Raw genomic sequence first — 20891 nt, forward strand, 5'->3', positions numbered from 1 at the left:
ATTACACAATAAAACGCAACAGTTCAAACTTTGGTTTTTTTTTATTATTTCTAGCTTTTGTATTTGATATCTGGAGCAACATGCTTTTTCGCCCTTTTTAATTTTTTTTAAGGTAATTCGTCATAACCCTACAAATAGTAAAGCTTCTTCTCCAGATCGCTGTGCGGCGCCTGGTGCAGATGCTGGCCGGCCAGTGCCGCCAGCTTGTGGGCATACTGACAAACCGCCGGAACTCCCACCGTCCCGGACCAGTTGTAGTACAGGTGCGTCTGCTTGTAGGTGTAAACCTGCAGCTGGTCCGCCGTGAGTCCGGACTCGTCGTAGAGGACGTTGTACGAGGTCGGGGAGACGGTTCCCTGGCGGACACTTTGCGACACCAGGTAGAAGTCGTTCCGTTCGGGGAGGGTGATGACGTCATCGACGATGGTTCCGGGCACGGGGTTGCGCTTGTCGTGGAAGAGCCGGGTGTTGATGCGCTTGCTGACTACGAGGAAGGTCAGCTTGGGGGTTGTGGGGGCGTCTTTGGTGATTAGTTTGAGCTTTTCTTGGATCGAGGAGATTTCCAGGTCGTGGACGTACTTGAGCTGGCCGTCGCCGACGCCGTCGCGGTAGATGATGATCCGGTTGGGGAGGTTCTGGAACTCGTCGCGGTAGGCACGGAGTGCCTTGACGACGTTCTGGGCCATGTAGTTGGAGAGTTCTTCGCCGGCGGAGTGGTGGTTGACGGTGGAGAAGAACCGGGGGTGCTTCATGGACTCGTGGTAGCTGGTCGCTACGAGGGCTCCGAACGAGCGCGAGCGGTTCCGGGTGTCGTGACAGACGTCGAACCCGATGACCATGACGGAGCGGAGCGGGTTCGTCACGATCCACGGGATTCCGCCGATCTTGCAGTTCAGCTGGATGGCGACCTTGGTCGCGACGGACATCAACGTGCGCACGTTGCCACCCTTCGGCGTGATCGTCTTGGCCTTGATGACCTGGGTGGCGATCGCCCGCTCGACGCAGCACTTGGTCTTGATCGCGGCGTACCGGTCCGCCTTGTCGTTACTCACGATGCACATGATCAGCTGCGGGTCACGGTTGACGATCTGGTTGAGCGCGGACACGTACGCCATCGGGGAGTCGTTTTCAATGCGGATCAGCTGGGGATCGGCCACCTCGAAGCGCATCCCGCGGGCGGCCTGCCGCAGACACTCGACGAAGCCCGGCACGAGCCGGTCCCAGTTACGGGGTACCATGAGGAACCAGTTCTGGAGCCGCTCCGAGCGGTACATCTGGTTGTTCCGGAAGGCCATCTGCCACTCGGCGGAAGCGTCCGGAGTTACGCACATGTTCAGCTGTTGCTCGTGGAACAGGATCTTCTCGGGGTGCAGGACGCGGCCCGGGAGTTCCACCAGCCGGCGGTCCAGTTCCGTCTGCCAGTAGCGGAAGATCTCGATGCTTTCGGGGGTTTGCTGCAGGCGCTGGTTGAACGCCTCCAGGCGCTGCATGCGCCGGTCCGGCGTCAGCCGGGTGTGGTCCGCCAGGGCGCGCATCAGGCTGGAATTGTGGAAAGGGGTGAGCTTAGGATTTGATGAGTAGGAACTTCAGATGTCCGGACCATGGTTGCTAATCGATAAAATTATCGTCAATAATATTATCGTTATTTCGATAATTATATCGGCGATAATCTTATGTATTTTTTGAAAATGTACTAAGTTTCAAAGTAGTAATACGTACTCAAAATTGTTCACAAAATACCGTATTTTTTCGAAAGTACTCAAATTTTCATAATTTGCAACATGAGTAACAAACAAAGTGAAATTTTGTATCCTTTTTCAATTTATTAGAGATTTTTTTGGAAAATATTAAAATTTTGACACATTACCGTATGTTTTTGAGAATACTGAAATTTTCTAATTTGCAATATGGGTATCAAACGAAGCGAAATTTTGTCACTCACATCACTTTATCAGTTTTTTTTAAATTCCAAAATTTTCACAAAATACCGTATTATTTTCGATTTTTTTTGAATATGCGATAATATCAAACGAAGCAAAATGTTGTATGCTTTTTTTTACTTTATAAGAGCTTTTTTGGAAAATACTTAAGTTTTCACAAATTACCGTATTTTTTCGAAGTGAAATTGTGTCTGCTTTTTCACTAAATTAGAGTATTTTTTAGGCCGTTGCAAATATTTTTCAAAGTTTATGTCGCCCCTCCCCCTTCAAAAAAAAAAATCAGGGGGCAAAAAAAATATTTTTTTTCAAAAAACTTCAAAATTTTAATGAAAATAAAAGTCAAATCAACTGAAAACAATCTAAAACGCATTATTCTGCATTGATAATCATATTTAGCATGTTTGGACTGGATTTAAAATATTTTGAATGTTTATGAAATTCCAATGTACAGTACCGCAAAAACTTTATTTTTGGCAAAACAAATAATTTTCGTCAATACTTAGGTATTTTGGAAACTAAGGATTGCAAAACAACTGGACAGGTGTATAATGCATTTTTAAACACTTTTTTTTATTCAAATGTTTAAACCGTGGCTCGTAAATAAATTTTTTTTTTTTTTTTTAATTTTTTGGCACCCTCCCCCCCTCGACTTTGGTCAGAGTCGAGGGACAAAAACTTCAAAAAATATTTGCAATGGCCTTACCGTATTTTTTCGAAAATACTAAAAATTTATAAAAATGCAATATGGGTATCAAACGGGGGGTATCAGTCCAAAAAAGTTTTTTTTTCGAAGGTACTCAAAATTTATAAATATGCAACAGGAAAATGTTGTATGATTTTTTTTTTCACTTAAATAGACTTTTTTTTGAAAATACTAAAATTTTCACAAATTTACGTATTTTTCGAAAATGCTATTTTTTTAATTTTTAATATGGGTATTAAACGAAGCGAAATTTTTAATGCTTTTTAACTTAATTAAAGTATTTTTTTGGAAAATTCCAAAATTTTCACAAAATGCCGTATTTTTTTCGAAAATACTAAAAAATTTCAAATATGCAACAAGGGTATCAAACGAAGCAAAATTTTGCATGCTTCATACATACATTAAAATTTTGAATGCTTCATATAAAATTTTGTGTAAATTTAAAAAAAAAAATAGTATTTTCGGAAAAATATTGCATTTTGATAATTTGTATTTAAAAATACTCAATTTGAAAAATCTAACTAAATTTCGCTTGGTTTGATGGGTATTGCATATTCCATATTTTAAAAATTTGAGTACTTTAAAAAATACGGTATTTTGTGAAAATTTGTTTAAAAAAAACATTATTAAAGAGAAAAAACGTACAAAATTTCGCATCGTTTGATAACCATAAATGTATATTTTGAAAATTTGAGTTTTTTTTTTCGAAAAAAATACAGTAATTTGTGAAAATTTTAATATTATCCAAAACTAAAAATTCCAATAAAGTGAAAAAACAAAAAAAAATCTTTGTTTGATAACCATAATACATATTTTGAAAACTTGAGTTTTTTTTTCAAAGAAATACGGTAATTTGTGAAAATTTTAGTATTTTCAACAAAAAAACTTTAATAAAATTTTGCTTCGTTTGATACACGTATTAAAAATTTCGAAAATTTGAGTTTTTCCGAATAAATACGGTAATTTGTGAACATTTTAGTATTTTCAAAAAAAAAATCCAGTAAAGTGAAAAAAACATACAAAATTTGTCTTCGTTTGATAACCATAATACATATTTTGAAAATTTTAGTTTTTTTGTGGGAAAAAAACGGTAATTTGTGAAAATTTTAGTATTTTCAACAACAAAAAAACACCAATAAAGTGAAAAGCATGAAAAATTTCGCTTCGTTTAATACCCATAATACAAATTGTGGAAATTTGAGTACTTTCGAAAAAATACGGTAATTTGTGATTTTTTTGTATTTTCCAAAAAAAAACCCAAATATGATAAGAGTTTTTTTTAATACTAAAATGTTCACAAATTACAGTATTTTTTCGAAAGTACTCAAATTTTCACCTTAAAAGTGATAAAATCATACAAAATTTCGCATATTGCATATTTTGAAAGTGAAAAAAAAATCTTTTTAAATACAAAAATTTTCACAAATTACCGTATTTTTTTCGAAAGTACTCAAATTTTTAGCTTAAAGGTGAAAAAAATCATACAACATTTCGCTTCGTTTGATACCCATATTGCATATTTTAAAATTTTAGGTATTTTCGAAAAAAAATCTTAATTCGTGAAAATTTTAGTATATAAAAAAAACTTTTTTAAGGTGAAAAGCATGCAAAATTTCGCTTCGTTTGATATCCATATTGCGAATTATGAAAATTTGAGTTCTTTCGAAAAAATACGGTATTTTGAGAGCAACTTTGAGTACCCTTGAAACCCTTCAAAATTAGTTCGAAAAATCAGGGGGAAATTTTTTTTCCATATAACTAAAAAAAAATATGGAAATAGAAGTCTAATCAACTCAAAACAAACGTCGATAGAACTATCGAAATAACGATAGATTATCGTTATCGAGCCTCGATAATTTTATCGTTAACAACCTTGCCAGTAATCCTCCGATTTACAATCTGTTCTGAATGTATTCAGGACTCTGATATATGGAAGAACAAATCGTATCCCGGACTCAAGTATACTCCAAAGGATTGCATCCCAGACTGTGGTATGGATACGTGAAAGAATTCTGGAGTTTTTTTTTTTTTTTTGAAAAGGACCAATAAACCAAATTTTCAGTTTTTTTTTATTTTTTGGGTGTTTTTTAATACCCCTGACTCAAGGCGGTTCTAAAACACCCAAAAAGCAAAAACTGGAAATTTGGTTTATTGGACCTTTTCAAAAAAAAAAAAAAAAACTCCAGAATTGTATCTCGGACTATGGAATACAATGAAGGATTGTGTCCTGGACTCTGGTATGAATACTTGAGATGATTGTATATCGGACTCTAGTATACTTGAAAGAATCGTATTACGAACTCTAGTATACTTTGAAAGGATTTTATCCCGGATTCTAATATACTTGAAAAGATTGTATCCCGGACTACAATATACTTAAAAGAATCGTATTACGGACTCTAGTATACTTTGAAAGGATTGTATTCCAGGTTCCAGTATACTTGAAAGGATTGTATACTTGAAAGTATTGTATCCCAGGTTCCAGTATACTTAAAAGGATTGTATCCAGGACTCCAAAATACTTGAAAGGATTGTATCCCATCAGGTTCCAGTATACTTAAAAGGATTGTATCCAGAACTCCAGTATACTTGGAAGGATTGTATCCCGGACTCAAGTATACTTCAAAGGATTGTATCCCAGGTTCCAGTATACTTAAAAAAAATCGTATTCCGGACTCCAGTATACTTGAAAGGATTGTATCCCGGACTCTAGTATACTTTGAAAGGATTATATCCCAGATTCCAGTATAATTGAAAGGATTTTATCCCGGACTTCAGTATACGTAAAAGAATCGTATTCCGGACTCCAGTATACTTTAAAGGATTGCATTCCGGACTCCACTATACTTGAAACGGACTCTAGTATACTTGGAAGGATTGTATCCCGGACTCTGGTATACTTGAAAGAATCTTATTCTAGACTGTATACCTCGGACTCAGTATACTTGAAAGGATTGTAGTATTACAACAGATCATAAAACGGTACTCACGTAAAGTTCCTCCGCATCTCATCCGTCAGTCCGGTCGCCCGCATCAGCTCCGGCACCAGATACAACAGCTCGGGCCTCCCCGCCCTAATATCCCGCGCCCTAGCCCGCGACACCAGCATCGGCTGCCTCGGATCCCGAATGACGATATTGTACTGATTCCGGTAGTACTCCAAAAACGTCATCCGCCCGTTCGCCGTCTCGAACGAGTGCTCCGGCGTCGTGTTGAACTCCACGTCGTTCACGGTGTACGTGCTGTTCCGGCCGTAGGTCGCCATCACCACCGTTCCCAGGATCGCCCGGGTAAAGTCCGCCTGCCAGTTGCCTCCGTTGGCCATACAACTGCGCAGAATCCCGTAGCAGGTGTCCTCGCGCATGACCTTGTGCGTCACCTCCGCGCACATCAGGATGTCCTGCTCGTGCTGCCGGATGCTTGTTATGTACCCGGGGTACAGTTCCAGCCCGAACTCGGCGATCCGGACCTTCCCGTTGGGATCGAAAAAGTTCCGACCGATCTGCTGCAGACGGAGACCTCCCATACCTCGTCGGTTGATCAGGTTGAGTACAGTTAGCGCCATCTCCGACGTCCAGTCGATCGTTCCGACCTTCTTGATCTTCACCAGATAATCCTGCTGAGTCTGCAGTTCCTTCGTCGTAATTTCGCTCTCATCGTTCCGCGTCTTGTCCCGACTCATGAACATCGAGCCCCCGTCGAACAGGATCGCCCCCAGCGTCGGCTTCAACTGGTGCATCAACGCCTTCCTCACCCGCACGCTCTCAATGTCCGGCACAAAGTCCACCCGGTACATGAACATGGCCTCCCCGTCGGTATGCATCACCCGGAAGTAGTTCGCCGTGAGCGCAATCGGCCTGCCCGAAGTTCCGTGCTTCGTCACCTGACAATCCGCCGCCCGCGTCCTCACCACATCCGGAATAGCCCGCCCCGAACGCATCGTTCCGCGACCTCCACGATCCCCGGCCGCTTGCGCGTTCCGCTGAACCGGCTGTTGATCTGCGACGGCGTCAACTCTCACTTCCGGTTGCCCTGCAACCGGAGGTTGCTCACTAACCACTTCGTTCAACTGCGGACTATCCCTAGGTTGCCTCTGCTGACCGTAACCTTGTCCGCCATTGTTCTGGGGTCGATTCCAACCACCTCTCGCGTTACCATTGCGCCAGTTTCCGCCGCCGTTACCACCTTCATACCCGCCACCACTCTGATTCTGATGGTACTGATTGGGATAGCGCGGTTGACTGCCGCCATTGACGTAACCGCGAGGACCTCCCGGGGCACCTCGACCACGGGGACCGCCTCTTCCGCGACCTCCTCCTCCTCCGCGTTGGTGCGGCTGGAACGGAGGGTACTGTTGCTGACGATCGGCCATGGCTTCGCGGTGTTCTGAAACGTATTGATGGAAGTTTGGTGAGAGACTGAATTTTTGAGATTGGCAATGTTAGAGTTTTAAGATGGAGGCCAGGTAAAGGCTTGAGCGCCAATTTATGGTTAGGTAAATTTTGGCAGATCCTGAAGAGAAACATTGTTAAAATTTATTGCCATGTTGGTGTGAAGAACTATTATTACTACCAATCCTTCCTGTAGGCGAAAAAAAAATTAAAAAAGGTAGGGTAAATCCAATCTACAAGAAGATATTCCAAGATTTACCTGGAGCTTTGCAGTATGCATTGGAGGAAAGTAAACAAATCTAACATTCAATTCATTGCTTTTCATGGTCAAACTTATTTCAAATTTAGAATACAAACCTTAGTTTTGCATAATTTCGCAGCCGGCCAAATTTCTAGTATGTTTTTTTTTCTCGAAATATTAAAATTGTTAAAATGTATGTAAAAAGTAGAAATGAAGTCAACCTAAAAAATAAAGCAAAAAGACATCTGCTCTGAATCGACTGACCGATGATTTGAGTACTTTATGAGCACTTTACCGGCTAAAAGGAGTTCATTTGTTTCCTGGTGATTTGTCGCGTTCCGTCACATCCACATTTCTACGGTGGGAGGAATATGGCGCCACTACTGTCCACCAGACTGAAGTTTAAGCAACAGTCTGACTGGAAGAAGGGACTTTTAATGGGGTGAGATGCATTCTCTGTTATTTATGGGACTAACAGTGAGATATATTTGTGAAAACCATGGATTTAACTAATAAAATTTAAAAATACATTTTTGATTCTTCCAAAATTATCCATGAAATTTTTAAGAAAATGAAAATGATTAGACCGTTTAAAATATTTCAAAATGATTTCCAATATCCAAAAAATTTAAACCAATTTAAAATAAAAATATATTTACAAAACGACAATGTGCAATATCACAACAATTTTGTTAAAAATTAAGGAGGTATTAGACCAGGGGTGCTCAAAGTTTTTGAATGGCGGGCCAAATTGGAAGCTGACATGAGCCTGCGGGCCAAATGAGATTTTTTTTTAAATTCAATCTATAAAACTGAAAAAAAGCATCTTTTACAAGTTTTATGAAATTTCAGTTAGCATAGAACATTTTCGTCATTTTAATATTAGAAACAACAAAATATATTTTTTACAGTTTCGTACAAAAAGCTTAAAATTTTGTAAAATCAGAAAATCAAAAAAATAAATAGTAACACAAATATTATTCATCTGCTTTTTATTGCTCCCTTCTTGATCCAAAAATAATTGAAATCTAAACAATATTTTTGACTGAATACAATCGACAGTCACAAATATAATGAAAATTAAAAGGTATTAAGTTGAATGCACTTGTTTTTTTCAGTGATTTTATTTATATGTTTTAGATGGGGTGATACAAATTCTGTAAAGGTAACAAATAATATGCCACTTTAATGATAAATCGTTTTTAATAAAATGTCAATAAATTTCATTCTGCCATAATCAGATGTTAGGTCTTCAGATTCGTAACCCACCGTTATGAGTTCAAATCATGAGGTGGATGGTTTCTAAATGCAAAATAAGTTTGAGGCCCAGATAATAAAAAATAGCATTTTTGAATTATTATTTATTTACCTTTATTTTAACTATCTCAACAGATTCCTGCTTTAATCAAATTCGAACGACCTATAACTCATTTCCAAAAATGTTTGATGGAAATTTTGACAAAATTTCCTCTTTAATTTTTTTTTTTAAATAACAGGCCATAGTCCAACTTTTCTGTACCAAAAATAACAGAATCGAATGGCAACACTTTTCAAAATAAATGCTGAAAAGTTCTACTTTTCAGCACTGAAATGGGTGCTGAAAAGTTGAACTTTTCAGCACTTGTTTCGGAAAGTAACAATTTTCAATTTTTTTTATTCAAACGATTTATTGACAAAATACATGAAAATTTGACATAAAATTTCACTCAATGGGTGTTTTTCGGAATTGCAAAAAAAAATTGTATGGAACTCGTTGCAAAACTTGATTTTTTCAGCACTCTTCGTATTTATCCAACTCGGTGAACCTCGTTGGATAAATGTACGACTCGTGCTGAAAAAATCCTCTTTTTGCAACTTGTTGCATAAACTACTATTTTCACTAATTTAGTTGTTTTGCAATCACTTGTTTTCAAAAAAGTAAGATTTGACTAAAACAGTAGTTTTTTACCGAAAAAAAAAGTTTTTGCAGTACTGTCGATGTAAATTTAAAAAAAAAAATCTAAAGTTTTTTAAATAAACCAAACTTGTTAAAAATTATTTTAAACGCAGGGGAATGCATTTTGAATTGATGTCAGCTGATTGCCCTTGAATTTCCATTGAAATTATGATTTTTTTTTTGAAAAAAAGTTTGCCCCCTGATTTTTCGGATCGAAAACAAAAACTTAAAAAAATATTTGTACCAGCCTTAACATGGTTATAACAAAAAAAAAATAAAATCAAATATAAAAAAGTCAAATGCCAGTCGAATTGCAAAAACGTAGAGCATTTATTTTATTGAACAGAATTTATTTTATATTACAAGTCAAAAAAAAGTGGTGAAATGCATTTTACAAAATAACAGTTGTCTTTCAACCATTAGTTTTCCAAAAATCTATTAGAGGTATTACATTAGGTCTACTATCAGCATTTTTAATTAATTTCAGCTGATTGCACTTGAATTTCCATTGAAATCATAATTTTTTTTTTGAAAAGAAAGTTTTTTGCCCCTTGATTTTTCGGTAGTCAACTAACTTTTCAAAATTTTATGAAAAGATCTTCTTAAGGTACTTTGAACACTTTTCTACCACGGTCAGAATGATATGTTGCGGTAAAATCTCAAACCTATCAAAGTCACCTCGTTTTACGGACCTAAAAAAACCACATTTTTAGTGAAATTTGAATATTTGATTGTTTATTATATACTAAAATGCATATTTATTTCAATATTTTATCATCGTCATCTTGTATTTGAAAATTCTTAATCACTTTAGAGTAGTTTTGGGGTCCAGCATACGCTCGACAATCAAAAATTAGCCAACAAAAGTAATAAAAAAATCGAATTATCCGAAGTAAGATTTTTCCGAGGCAATCAGATGTTCGAACAAAAAAATGTAAAGAGGAAAATCGTAGTAAATTTTGTCAACCTTACAAAAATATTTCATTGTCGAAGTGCTTTTCCAGTTTCGAATGTTTCAAAATTCAAAAAGAAACAAACAATTTTGCCCAAAACATGCCAATTGTACCATAAATAATGTTGCAGTTTTCGGTTGCAAATATGAGTTGGCATCTGACCATGAATTTTCAAAACAATTTTCAAAAAAACGTTAATTGAAAATAAAACAATTGTAATTCAAAATAATTCAAGAAAATCCAAAACTAAGTATTTTGAGGGTGTAACATTGAACGACAAAAATGGCTTTATTAAATAGTTTTTATTTCTTGTACTGCTATTTTCTGATAAGTCCTAAATTGTAACCACCCGTTTTGCCGAAGACACTAAATTGATCAGAAGTCCTCTTCTAAAGTTGCATATTTTTTTATGGATATTGTTTCTTCAAAAAAAGTAGTTTTTTGAAAAAAAAAACAAATGTGCTGTAAATTTGGGTTCAAAATTTACTAAATAAATTATTTACGTAATTTTTTTTCTGAGGAATAAAAAAAAGTTTTTTTTTTATTATTTGTTAAGGGACCATCCATAAACCACGTGGACACTTTTTTTGGAATCTCAACCCCCCCCCCCCCCCTTCGTGAACAATTGTCCATACAAAAAAAATCTTTTTTGTATGGAGCGTGGACAATCGCTTACCCCCCCCCCCCCTAAAGTGTCCACGTGGTTTATGGATGTTCCCTAAAGTTATTTTGGGACGAACTGGATCATAAATAATAATTAAATTACTATGAATCCATTCGAAAAAAAATTCTTTGGTATTTGGAATTTAAGATATTTAAAAGTTGTTTAGGAATCTTTCATCAGTAAAATTCCTATCAAAACGAGTTGATCATATTGATTTCAATGTCAGCATGAAAAAACTGGAAAATTTTGTTATCTATTTAATTTTTTTTACAGATTTTTTTTTTTATTTATAGGCATTTTTCAGAGTTGGTCAAGCTTGATTTTCCTACCGAGGTTGCAAACTATAATCATATTTCATAAAGTTTTTTTTAAATGCTAAAAAAAGTCATATATAGCAAATTGGGTATTAAACGACACGAAATTTTGTATGAATTTTCACTACATTAGAGATTTAAGTGTAAATTTTTGTTTGTTTAATATAGTAATTTTTAGAAAAATTTTTTTTTTTGTAATTTGCAAAGGGTTTTCAACCGACACAAAGTTTTGCTTGATTATTGATAAAACTTTGACCCTGGATTCCCTTTGTCGAAAGAAGCCATTTTGTGTCATTGGTTCACCCAGACAGCGCTCCATACAATTTTGGCAGCTGTTCATACAAAAATGGTACGTAAATATTCTGATATCTGTATCTTTTGAAGGAATTTTTTGATCGGTTTGGTATCTTCGGCAAAATTGTAGGTATTGATGAGGACTATCCAGAGTAAAATTTGGACACGGGAAAAAATGACAGATTTTTTATGCAAAGGTAATTTTCTTATTTTTTTTAAATTTTTAGATATGACACGACAGATAAAAGCAAATTTTGAGCCACAGAAAAGTATGAGCACAAATTTTACCGCCGAATTAAATTGCGTTTTTTAAGTAGAAATTTGTCTCGAAAAAAATGTGATGAATTGAAATCAAATTTGATTTTATTTTACATTTATTTTTTATAAGGTAACGTGCACCGTTTTCAAGATACAGCCACTTAAAGTTAAATTTATAACTGGAAATTTCAAGTTTTTATTTTTTTAAAGTTTCTATGATTGTTCATTGATGGAAATATTTTTTTTCGAAAAGTTGATAAAATTTCCAATAAATTTGCCTAGGAGACATTAAAGATTGGATTCGGTTGCCAAGAAAGTTAAAGTTTTTTTAAGTCTCATCCAAACATTCCCACATTTTATAATGTAAAAATCTCGGCAACAAAAGGTCCAATTGTCAATGCTAAAAAATGAAACAATTGTGAAGTTTTTTGATCTTTTCGAAAAGAAGTATTTAGAAAATTTTGAAATCAAGACTAACATTTCAGATAGGCTTAATATTTAATATTAGGCTTAATAGTTCACATCTTTGTTTGGGAAGTGTAATTTCTGAGACAAATTCTATTGGGGGATGGCGTCGCTATTTTTAGACCACGTTTTCCACTTTTTCTCATCGAAACCGACTACTTTATAAAATTGTAAATCGTTTAAACATGTTTGTAATATCCTAACGTGTATTTTTGAAAAAAAACTTTTTGTTTCCATTTGACTGAACCTCCTCAGAAACGGTTCCATTATTACAGTGTCTCTTCTTTTTAAAGACATTCGAGCAGTTCTCTAGGATTTCGGTCATTCGATTTTTTTTGTATTTTTTAATCCGACTGAAACTTTTTTGGTGCCTTCGGTATGCCCAAAGAAGCCATTTTGCATCATTAGTTTGTCCATATAATTTTCCATACAAATTCGGCAGCTGTCCATACAAAAATGATGTATGAAAATTCAAAAATCTGTATCTTTTGAAGGAATTTTTTGATCGATTTGGTGTCTTCGGCAAAGTTGTAGGTATGGATACGGACTACACTGGAAAAAAATAATACACGGTAAAAAAAATTTGGTGATTTTTTTATTAAACTTTTTATCACTAAAACTTGATTTACAAAAAAACACTATTTTTAATTTTTTTTATTTTTTGATATGTTTTAGAAGGCATAAAATGCCAACTTTTCAGAAATTTCCAGGTTGTGCAAAAAATCACTGACCGAGTTATGAATTTTTTAATCAATACTGATTTTTTCAAAAAATCGAAATTTTGGTCGTAAAAATTTTTCAACTTCATTTTTCGATGTAAAATCAAATTTGCAATCAAAAAGTACTTTACTGAAATTTTGATAAAGTGCACCGTTTTCAAGTTATAGCCATATTTAAGTGACTTTTTTGAAAATAGTCGCAGTTTTTCATTTTTTTAAATTAGTGCACATGTTTGCCCAGTTTTGAAAAAAATATTTTTGAAAAGCTGAGAAAATTCTCTATATTTTGCTTATTTGGACTTTGTTGATACGACCTTTAGTTGCTGAGATATTGCAATGCAAAGGTTTAAAAACAGGAAAATTGATGTTTTCTAAGTTTCACCCAAACAACCCACCATTTTCTATCGTCAATATCACAGCAACTAATGGTCCGATTTTCAATGTTAATATATGAAACATTTGTGAAATTTTCCGATCTCTTCGAAAAAAATATTTTTGGAATTTTCAAATCAAGACTAACATTTCACAAAGGCCAAACATTCAATATTACGCCCTTTTAAAATGTTTGTCTTGATTTGAAAATTCCAAAAATATTTTTTTCGAAAAGATCGGAAAATTTCACAATTGTTTCATATATTAACATTGAAAATCGGACCATTAGTTGCTGAGATATTGACGATAGAAAATGGTGGGTTGTTTGGGTGAAACTTAGAAAACATCAATTTTCCTGTTTTTAAACCTTTGCATTGCAATATCTCAGCAACTAAAGGTCGTATCAACATAGTCCGAATAAGCAAAATATAGAGAATTTTCTCAGCTTTTCAAAAATATTTTTTTCAAAACTGGGCAAACATGTGCACTAATTTTAAAAAATGAAAAACTGCGACTATTTTCAAAAAAGTCACTTAAATATGGCTATAACTTGAAAACGGTGCACTTTATCAAAATTTTAGTAAAGTACTTTTTGATTGCAAATTTGATTTTACATCGAAAAATGAAGTTGAAAAATTTTTACGACCAAAATTTCGATTTTTTGAAAAAATCAGTATTGATTAAAAAATTCATAACTCGGTCAGTGATTTTTTGCACAACCTGGAAATTTCTGAAAAGTTGGCATTTTATGTCTTCTAAAACATATCAAAAAATAAAAAAAATTAAAAATAGTGTTTTTTTGTAAATCAAGTTTTAGTGATAAAAAGTTAAATAAAAAAATCACCAAATTTTTTTTTACCGTGTATTATTTTTTCCAGTGTAGTCCGTATCCATACCTACAACTTTGCCAAAGACACCAAATCGATCAAAAAATTCCTTCAAAAGATACAGATTTTTGAATTTTCATACATCATTTTTGTATGGACAGCTGCCGAATTTGTATGGAAAATTATATGGACAAACTAATGATGCAAAATGGCTTCTTTGGGCATACCGAAGGCACCAAAAAAGTTTCAGCCGGATTAAAAAATACAAAAATTAAAATTGAAGAAAAAAGACCGATTTCGTAGAGAATTGCTCATTCACACAAAATGATAAATTAAACATCGCCCTCTGGCTGCAGTTTTTTCCTCAACCTCCTCCCCAATAAAAAAGGAAAAATGTTAAGAAAGAGTTCTCTCGTCGGAACTCCCGAATGAAAAATTGCTGAAAAATGCTGCTGCTTTTCGCCACCGGCCATTTTCATCGACTTTCAACAACAGAAGTCAAGTCGAAACAAATTTCAAGAATAATTGTTACTTCTTCCCTTTCCACCTTTTTAGAACATCGAAATTGAAGAACTATGAAGAAGGTACTTTCCTCCCATTTTAAGAAAAAAAAAATGCTAGGATGGGCTTATTAAATAGAACAAATTGTTCCTCTCGTTTTTTGAGAAATTGCCTTTTAGCGACCTGAGCATAATGTTTTGCTCGCCCGAAATTATCATAATTAATGCAAATGACTTTTAGCCTCGACGACGACGAAGTCGTCTGTCATCGCTCAAGAGTGCGAGAACCGTAAAGTTTCCGCGCGGCGACTGTCACTTTCAGTTCTAAAACTGTGTGTTTTCTCCGAGTGCATTAAATACTTTTAGTCTTAACTATTTTGGGGAGGCAAGTTTGCTTGTTCGCAAGATGACGCGTTTTCTTGCGAGAAGATAAATATTTATACGTCACGGGAGCGCGCGCGAAATGAATTCATTTTGAATTACATCATGACTAATTAGTTGCTCTCCTCACTCCGGTTTTTTTAAGGGGATGAGGGAAATTCTCCAAAATGAGGCTGAATTTCATTAGAGAAGATGCACTTTGAAGTTTGTCGTCGCGAGCTTTCTCGCGCGAGGATTAAGTTTTATTTGCTAGAAACTTTTGTGAGTGTAACACGTGTGCGTTCATTCTGCGAAATTAATTTCTGTTTGTTTTTGACAAAAGTTGCTCACATTTATGATTAATGTTGATGTTTTCTGTTCTCTTTTTTCTTTCTTTTCAGGGTAAGTCAACTCAAGTCGGCACGCGGCGTGAGATTCATCAAGTCAAAGTAGTTATGCCGTAGACATAGCCAGAATGGTGTTGAATAACGTAGTTCATGTTAAAAAAAAGTTTCCTGTTTCCGCCCGGGATCGAACCGGGGGCCTTCCGCGTGTTAGGCGGATGTGATAACCACTACACCACGGAAACCGTTGTTTGTCTGGTCGTTCAAACTCTTTCATGCCAATCAAAGTTTCAAATTAGAATTGCTTTCAAGAGTTGATTCCAACTAAACAATCGATTAAACTGAGTTTTAAGTTCATTCCACCTCCTGCAATTCTTATCAGCCTTAAATATGCATATCAGAGGGAAAATAAATACTCGCGCCAAAATGGCACTTCCTAATGGAACAACAACAGCGCCACATCACATCACAAAAGCTGCTGCTGCACAAAGAACGAAAACGCGCTCCTCCTGTTGGAAATGCCACCGGATTTACATAAACATTTCCATCCGGGCAGAAAACAAAAACTACAGCAAAAAAATGCGTTCTTGTTGGGATCTTATTCGAAAACACAAAAAAGCAACAAGAACCGCGCTAAATCCTTCATTCCAGCAGGATCTGGCTGCTGTGTGTGCATCATCATCGTCAGATCAGCCAAAACTTTTCGGTCCCCCCGTTTTTGTGCAAATTCTGTTGCGTCAATAAGAGAGAGACAGTCTGCTTCGCGAGCGTTTATTTTAAATTCTAATCCGCTTCCTGGAATTGTTCCGGTGTGGGTTTGTTTTTTACTAAAGCAGAACCAAAAAAATAAAGAGGAAGATTTAGACTCTTTGAGATGCAATTTTGTGATGGGTTTATTGTGCAGATGTTGCTGGGAAGTTTCGTTGTTAACTTAAGTTTTTTAAAACGTCAATTTTTTAGATGTTCCATTTTAACTTTCCCAATTTCCCAAAATCCATTTTTTTTGTATTTTTAATGTGTTTAAGGAGACAAATAACTGCAACTTTTGAGCCAAAGAAAATGTGGACAAATTTGTCGCAGAGATACGATTTTTTGAAAAAAAAAAAATGTTTTTTGGAACTAACATTTTAAAAAGGTCGCATATTCAATATTAATCCCTTTTGAAATGCTGAAGTTTAAAAAAATCGAAATGATCCAAAAATTCGCTATATTTAATTATTACCACTTAAAATTGGAATTTTATTGGAAATTTTCACAACCTTTCGGAACTCCAGGAACTATAACAACAAACTACATAAAAAATCGATTGTAAATTTAATTAAACGATATTCTTAAGATAATCAAAACATGAGAAAACATTAAACTAAAATTTTTCTGTGAGTTTTGTTAGAATCAATCAAAATTGAACGAAAACCGAGATTTGACCGAACTTGCAAGTGATTTAAATTGCAGCTAATACACGCAAATAACATTCCAAAAGGGCGTAGCTTCAAAACATCCCTGTTTACATGAAATTAGATTCCAGATTCGGATTCAGCGACCAAATTACTATAAAAAAGCATACCCTGACATTTAAGACATTTGCTTGCAACGTCGTGTAATTAGTAGGCCTTGCTTCTGAATTCTGACAAATTTTATCTCAGCAATGGAGTGTCGGAATTGAATTTTCTCAGAAGGAAAAATGTTTCCTTCAAACTGCATGCATTGGTTTCGAAAAAAATGAAGATTTTTTCGACATAAATCAGCCTGGGAGAAGCCAAAAACTTCAATTTTGGTCTAATATTGATAGTGCATCTTAATCTATGGACAAAAACCTATCGTTTAAGCAAAATACACACCAGATTGAATCAGTTTTTGTATTGATTCCAAGCGATTTAAGAAAATTTGTTCAAAAAATTGATTTTTTTTCGGTAAATTTTATAGGGGGTGCGAGAAAGTATTTTTTTTTCTTGTCTAAGAAAGCATTGTTCCTAACATCATAATCTATCATTTAAGAAGTGAGCACCTGAAATTCCTCGACTTGACCTCAAAATGGGACAGGCTATTTTCCATACTTTTAAATGGCTCAAAATTTGCGGTTTTATGTCCCCTGAAAAACCGAAAAAAATGCAAAATGACTATATTTTTTCATCTTGGGAAATTGATTTTTTGTAGAAAAAAAGTCAATTGAAAAAATCGGCCATTTTTTTAAATTGAATAGTTTTTGTTAAATAGTCCTTGTTAATACCTACAACTTTGCCCAAAACACCAACCTGATCAGAAAAATCCTTCAAATGATAGAGGTTTTCTAATATTTACAGCTGCCTAAATTGTATAGAGACTTGTATGGGTGAATCAATGACACAAAATGGCTTCTTTGGTCATAGGGAAGGCCCCAGCAAAGTTTGAGCCAAAACAAAAAATACGAATAAAATCCATTTCCGGTTTTGATAGAGAAAATTCAATCTTTTTACAAATTAAGAATTTTTGAATCTCAGTTCAGAAAAAGGAAAGAAATGTTTTCATTGTTTTGACACAAAAAAACGCGTCTTACGCAGAGGCGTTACAATATTTTGGCAAGCTCCAAAATGCGTTTTGTAGATCTGCATAAAACGTACAAATTGTTTTTAAAAGATTGAAAAAAAGTTACGCATTTACTCCCCTCCCTCCTTCATTAACAGAATTTCCTTACAAATTTTACAAGCTTGATAAATTTTTAGTAGAAAAAGATTTTTTTGAAGCTGTACTTTGTTAAGGCAGTTCAGCCATTAATTAATCCTCACACTTGTTTTAACATTTAAAGTTACTTTCCTTTAGAAATTTGTTGCAAAATATTTATCAGTACCAGAATCAGAACAATGTAAGTAAAAATAAATAATTTGTTCAATAATTGCCAAATTTCTCGTTTCCCGTTTTTTTTCCTTTTTTGCATTTTGTAATGAGTTTTGCTTTCATATTTTGCAAATCAGGCTTAAAATGTTAGATTTTTTTTCATTAGCTCCTTTTTTTTCCTTTATTTTTTTCTTGGAAAACAATTTAATTGAAAATCTAACAATAATTTTCTATTTTATTGAAAAACCATAAAAAAGTTTTGCAAGCATATTCTACCTACCATTCTAACAAGTTTTTTTTGTTATCAAATTTATGTCAAATTGGGTTATTTTTAAATTTGTCAAATTCCCATGAATGATCGGAATAGAGATAAAATCCTTTTTATAAAGGAATTCTTAAATATTTGATTTTGGATTTACTTTTTGCCTCAATGTTTTTGAAATAGGCTTGAAAATAAAATTTTCTAACGTAATTTTGTTTTTTTTTTTCCATTTTGGCACTTACGCTGTTTTTCATTTGAACGAAGACCATTTAATCTCAAACGTTTTGCAACAGAACTTTTTAGTTACTTTTTCCCAAAAAAAAAAACAATTATAAGTTATCACGAAATATATTATAATACGATAAATACTAAAACATAAATTTTAAATGTCAAAAAAAAAAAAAAAAAAAAAATAAGGTAATCTCCAAGGGAAGCAGGTGCAAGTGTTTATGTTACAGACATGCCCAAAATGACAAAGAACTTTCCATCATTTTTTTAACAGTGGCGAAGGCTACGATCAGACATCACTGAGGATCCCTTGTCAATGATGATTGGAGAAATTGAAGAAGAATTTTGAAGAGGACAAGGACTCTTTTGGTGGAATAAGTTTTTCGTAATTGATTTTGGTAGTTTTTGGTCTTTTCCAAAAAAAAAATCAGTTTTGTGAGATTTCTAAAAGATTTTTCAAATATCATTGACGAATTTTTGAGTAATTTTTTTGGTTAACAACTTTTTTAATTCAGCTTTCTGTTATACATATGTTTTCCGCAGACAACAAATCTATTGGAAATACCGTTCTCAAAACAACGTTTTTTTTTTATCCTACTAATCTCACCGAACTCCGTTTTCAAGGTATAGCTTTAGGTATCAATTTTCGATTTCTTTTCTTTTTTTGAACTTTGAAATTTTTTTTTGAAATGCCGTGAAAATTTCCTGCAATTTTCTCTCTCGAATTTGGAAAATTGAGCAATGAGTTTCTGAGATACAGATTTGAGATTTTTGTGAAGTTAGTAATTAGCCTGTAATATTCAACTTCTTTAGAACCCACACGGAGAAAAATGTGTTCCAGCAAATATAAATGTCGATTAATTAAATAGGTAGATTCAAGATTTTTATTTATATAGGTATTTATTCATTTATTTATATATTTTTATTAATATTTTTTGTTTTTTAAAAATAAAGCGTTTCAAGAAGTAAACTTTTAATGGTTAAAAATTAAATAAAAAAATCGTTTTTATTCGTGTGCCTCTTTGTGTGTAACCTGAATAGACAACTTGCTGAAGACACGAAATCGAACAGAAATTCTCTTTTCAACATAAACGGAGAACATACGTAAAACTGCATGAGGACTGCAAATGATGAAAAATGGTTTCCTTTTGACACACGAAATGCATGAAATAACCACCTAAGGGGCCATCCATGAACCACGTGGATGTTTGTATTTTAAATTTTATAATTTTTACTCAGTACTAAATGTTTTAATCAAAACAATATTCTTAAAACTGAAAATAAAATATCTAAAACCTTTAAAAAAAGAAAATAGATATTAAAGCGTGTTTACTACTGATGATATCTCGGAAACTAGTTGTCAAATTTTCAATGGCAGAAGAAACTTTTGCGAAATTCAGCAAAAAAAAAAAACATTTCGGACATTGAAATGGTGTTTTTTTTAAAAAAAAAAAATTTTTTTTGGGTGCTTTTCTTTTAACAAGTATATTGAGCAATTCCAGCTAAAATCTGGATTTTTTCTGGTACTTTTGTACCCGACCCTCTCCAATTTCAGTGAAACATTTTAGACATGTTATCCTAGGCCTATATATGCCATTTTTGTGTATATGGAGCTAATTGTACTGAAAAATGACATTTGAGAAGGGCGTTAGTTATTTAAATATTTTTGTATTTTGTAATTTAAAAATTAATGTATCTCGAAGCTGTTGTATCGTATCAAAATGTGGTCAATAGGGCGATGGCGTCGCTATTTTTAGACCACGTTTTCCACTTTTTCTCATCGAAACCGACTACTTTATCGACTTCATTTTGCTGGGCGAGATAGGACGCCGTCTATTTTTAGACGATGACTCAGCACTTTTACACTCTTGCGCCTAAAAAAACCAGGTGGCAGCACGATGTAACGCCACGTCCCTATGGCAAACTTGTAGGAAACTGGACGGACTTTTTGAAAAAAATACACTGATAGAAAAATACACGCCACTTTTATGAGATTGTTCAATTTTTACGTTTAAAAGTTAAATTTAAAGGTGATGTCACGATTTTTTTCCGTTCATAATTTTTGTGTTAAAAGCCTAAAATGTGGCAAAAAGACTCACGAAAAAGGCAGGATGGTATGTCTCTCCTAAAAAAATACAAAAATCATTTACTAAAACTGTTTTGCCTTCCTCACTGAGGTAAGGCTATAATCCTGCTCTAAAATTGAACTTTTTATTTTAAGCTCGAAAACCCACCTTGATGTATACATATCGACTCAGAATCGAAAACTGAACAAATGTCTGTGTGAATGTGTGTGTGTATGTGACCAA

At 34.4% G+C, this 20891-nt stretch overlaps 1 protein-coding gene and 1 non-coding gene across 2 annotated transcripts; both read right to left on the reverse strand.

The window, feature by feature from the left end:
• Positions 1 to 25: 25 nt before the first annotated feature.
• On the reverse strand, positions 26 to 7496 carry LOC120416901 (protein aubergine-like). Its single transcript, XM_039578798.2, has 3 exons — positions 7392 to 7496; positions 5634 to 7029; positions 26 to 1539 (listed from the first exon to the last, which is right to left on the reverse strand). The coding sequence occupies exons 2-3, from the start codon at positions 7013 to 7015 to the stop codon at positions 129 to 131; spliced, it is 2793 nt and encodes a 930-aa protein (XP_039434732.1). The 5' UTR covers positions 7016 to 7029; positions 7392 to 7496; the 3' UTR covers positions 26 to 128.
• Positions 7497 to 15453: 7957 nt separating this feature from the next.
• Positions 15454 to 15526, reverse strand: Trnav-aac (transfer RNA valine (anticodon AAC)). Its single transcript has one exon. It is a non-coding gene; the product is annotated as a tRNA-Val (tRNA).
• Positions 15527 to 20891: the final 5365 nt, after the last annotated feature.

The sequence above is a fragment of the Culex pipiens genome, chromosome 1 (assembly GCF_016801865.2).
Source record: "Culex pipiens pallens isolate TS chromosome 1, TS_CPP_V2, whole genome shotgun sequence".
Lineage (NCBI taxonomy): Eukaryota > Metazoa > Arthropoda > Insecta > Diptera > Culicidae > Culex > Culex pipiens.

Excerpts from the sequence above, each read along its gene's own strand:
- LOC120416901 (XM_039578798.2), bottom strand. The coding sequence starts at position 7,015 with ATGGCCGATCGTCAGCAACAGTACCCTCCGTTCCAGCCGCACCAACGC. Across the intron at positions 1,540-5,633 it reads GAGATGCGGAGGAACTTTAC|CCTGATGCGCGCCCTGGCGG; the intron begins GTGAGTACCGTT and ends CCACAATTCCAG.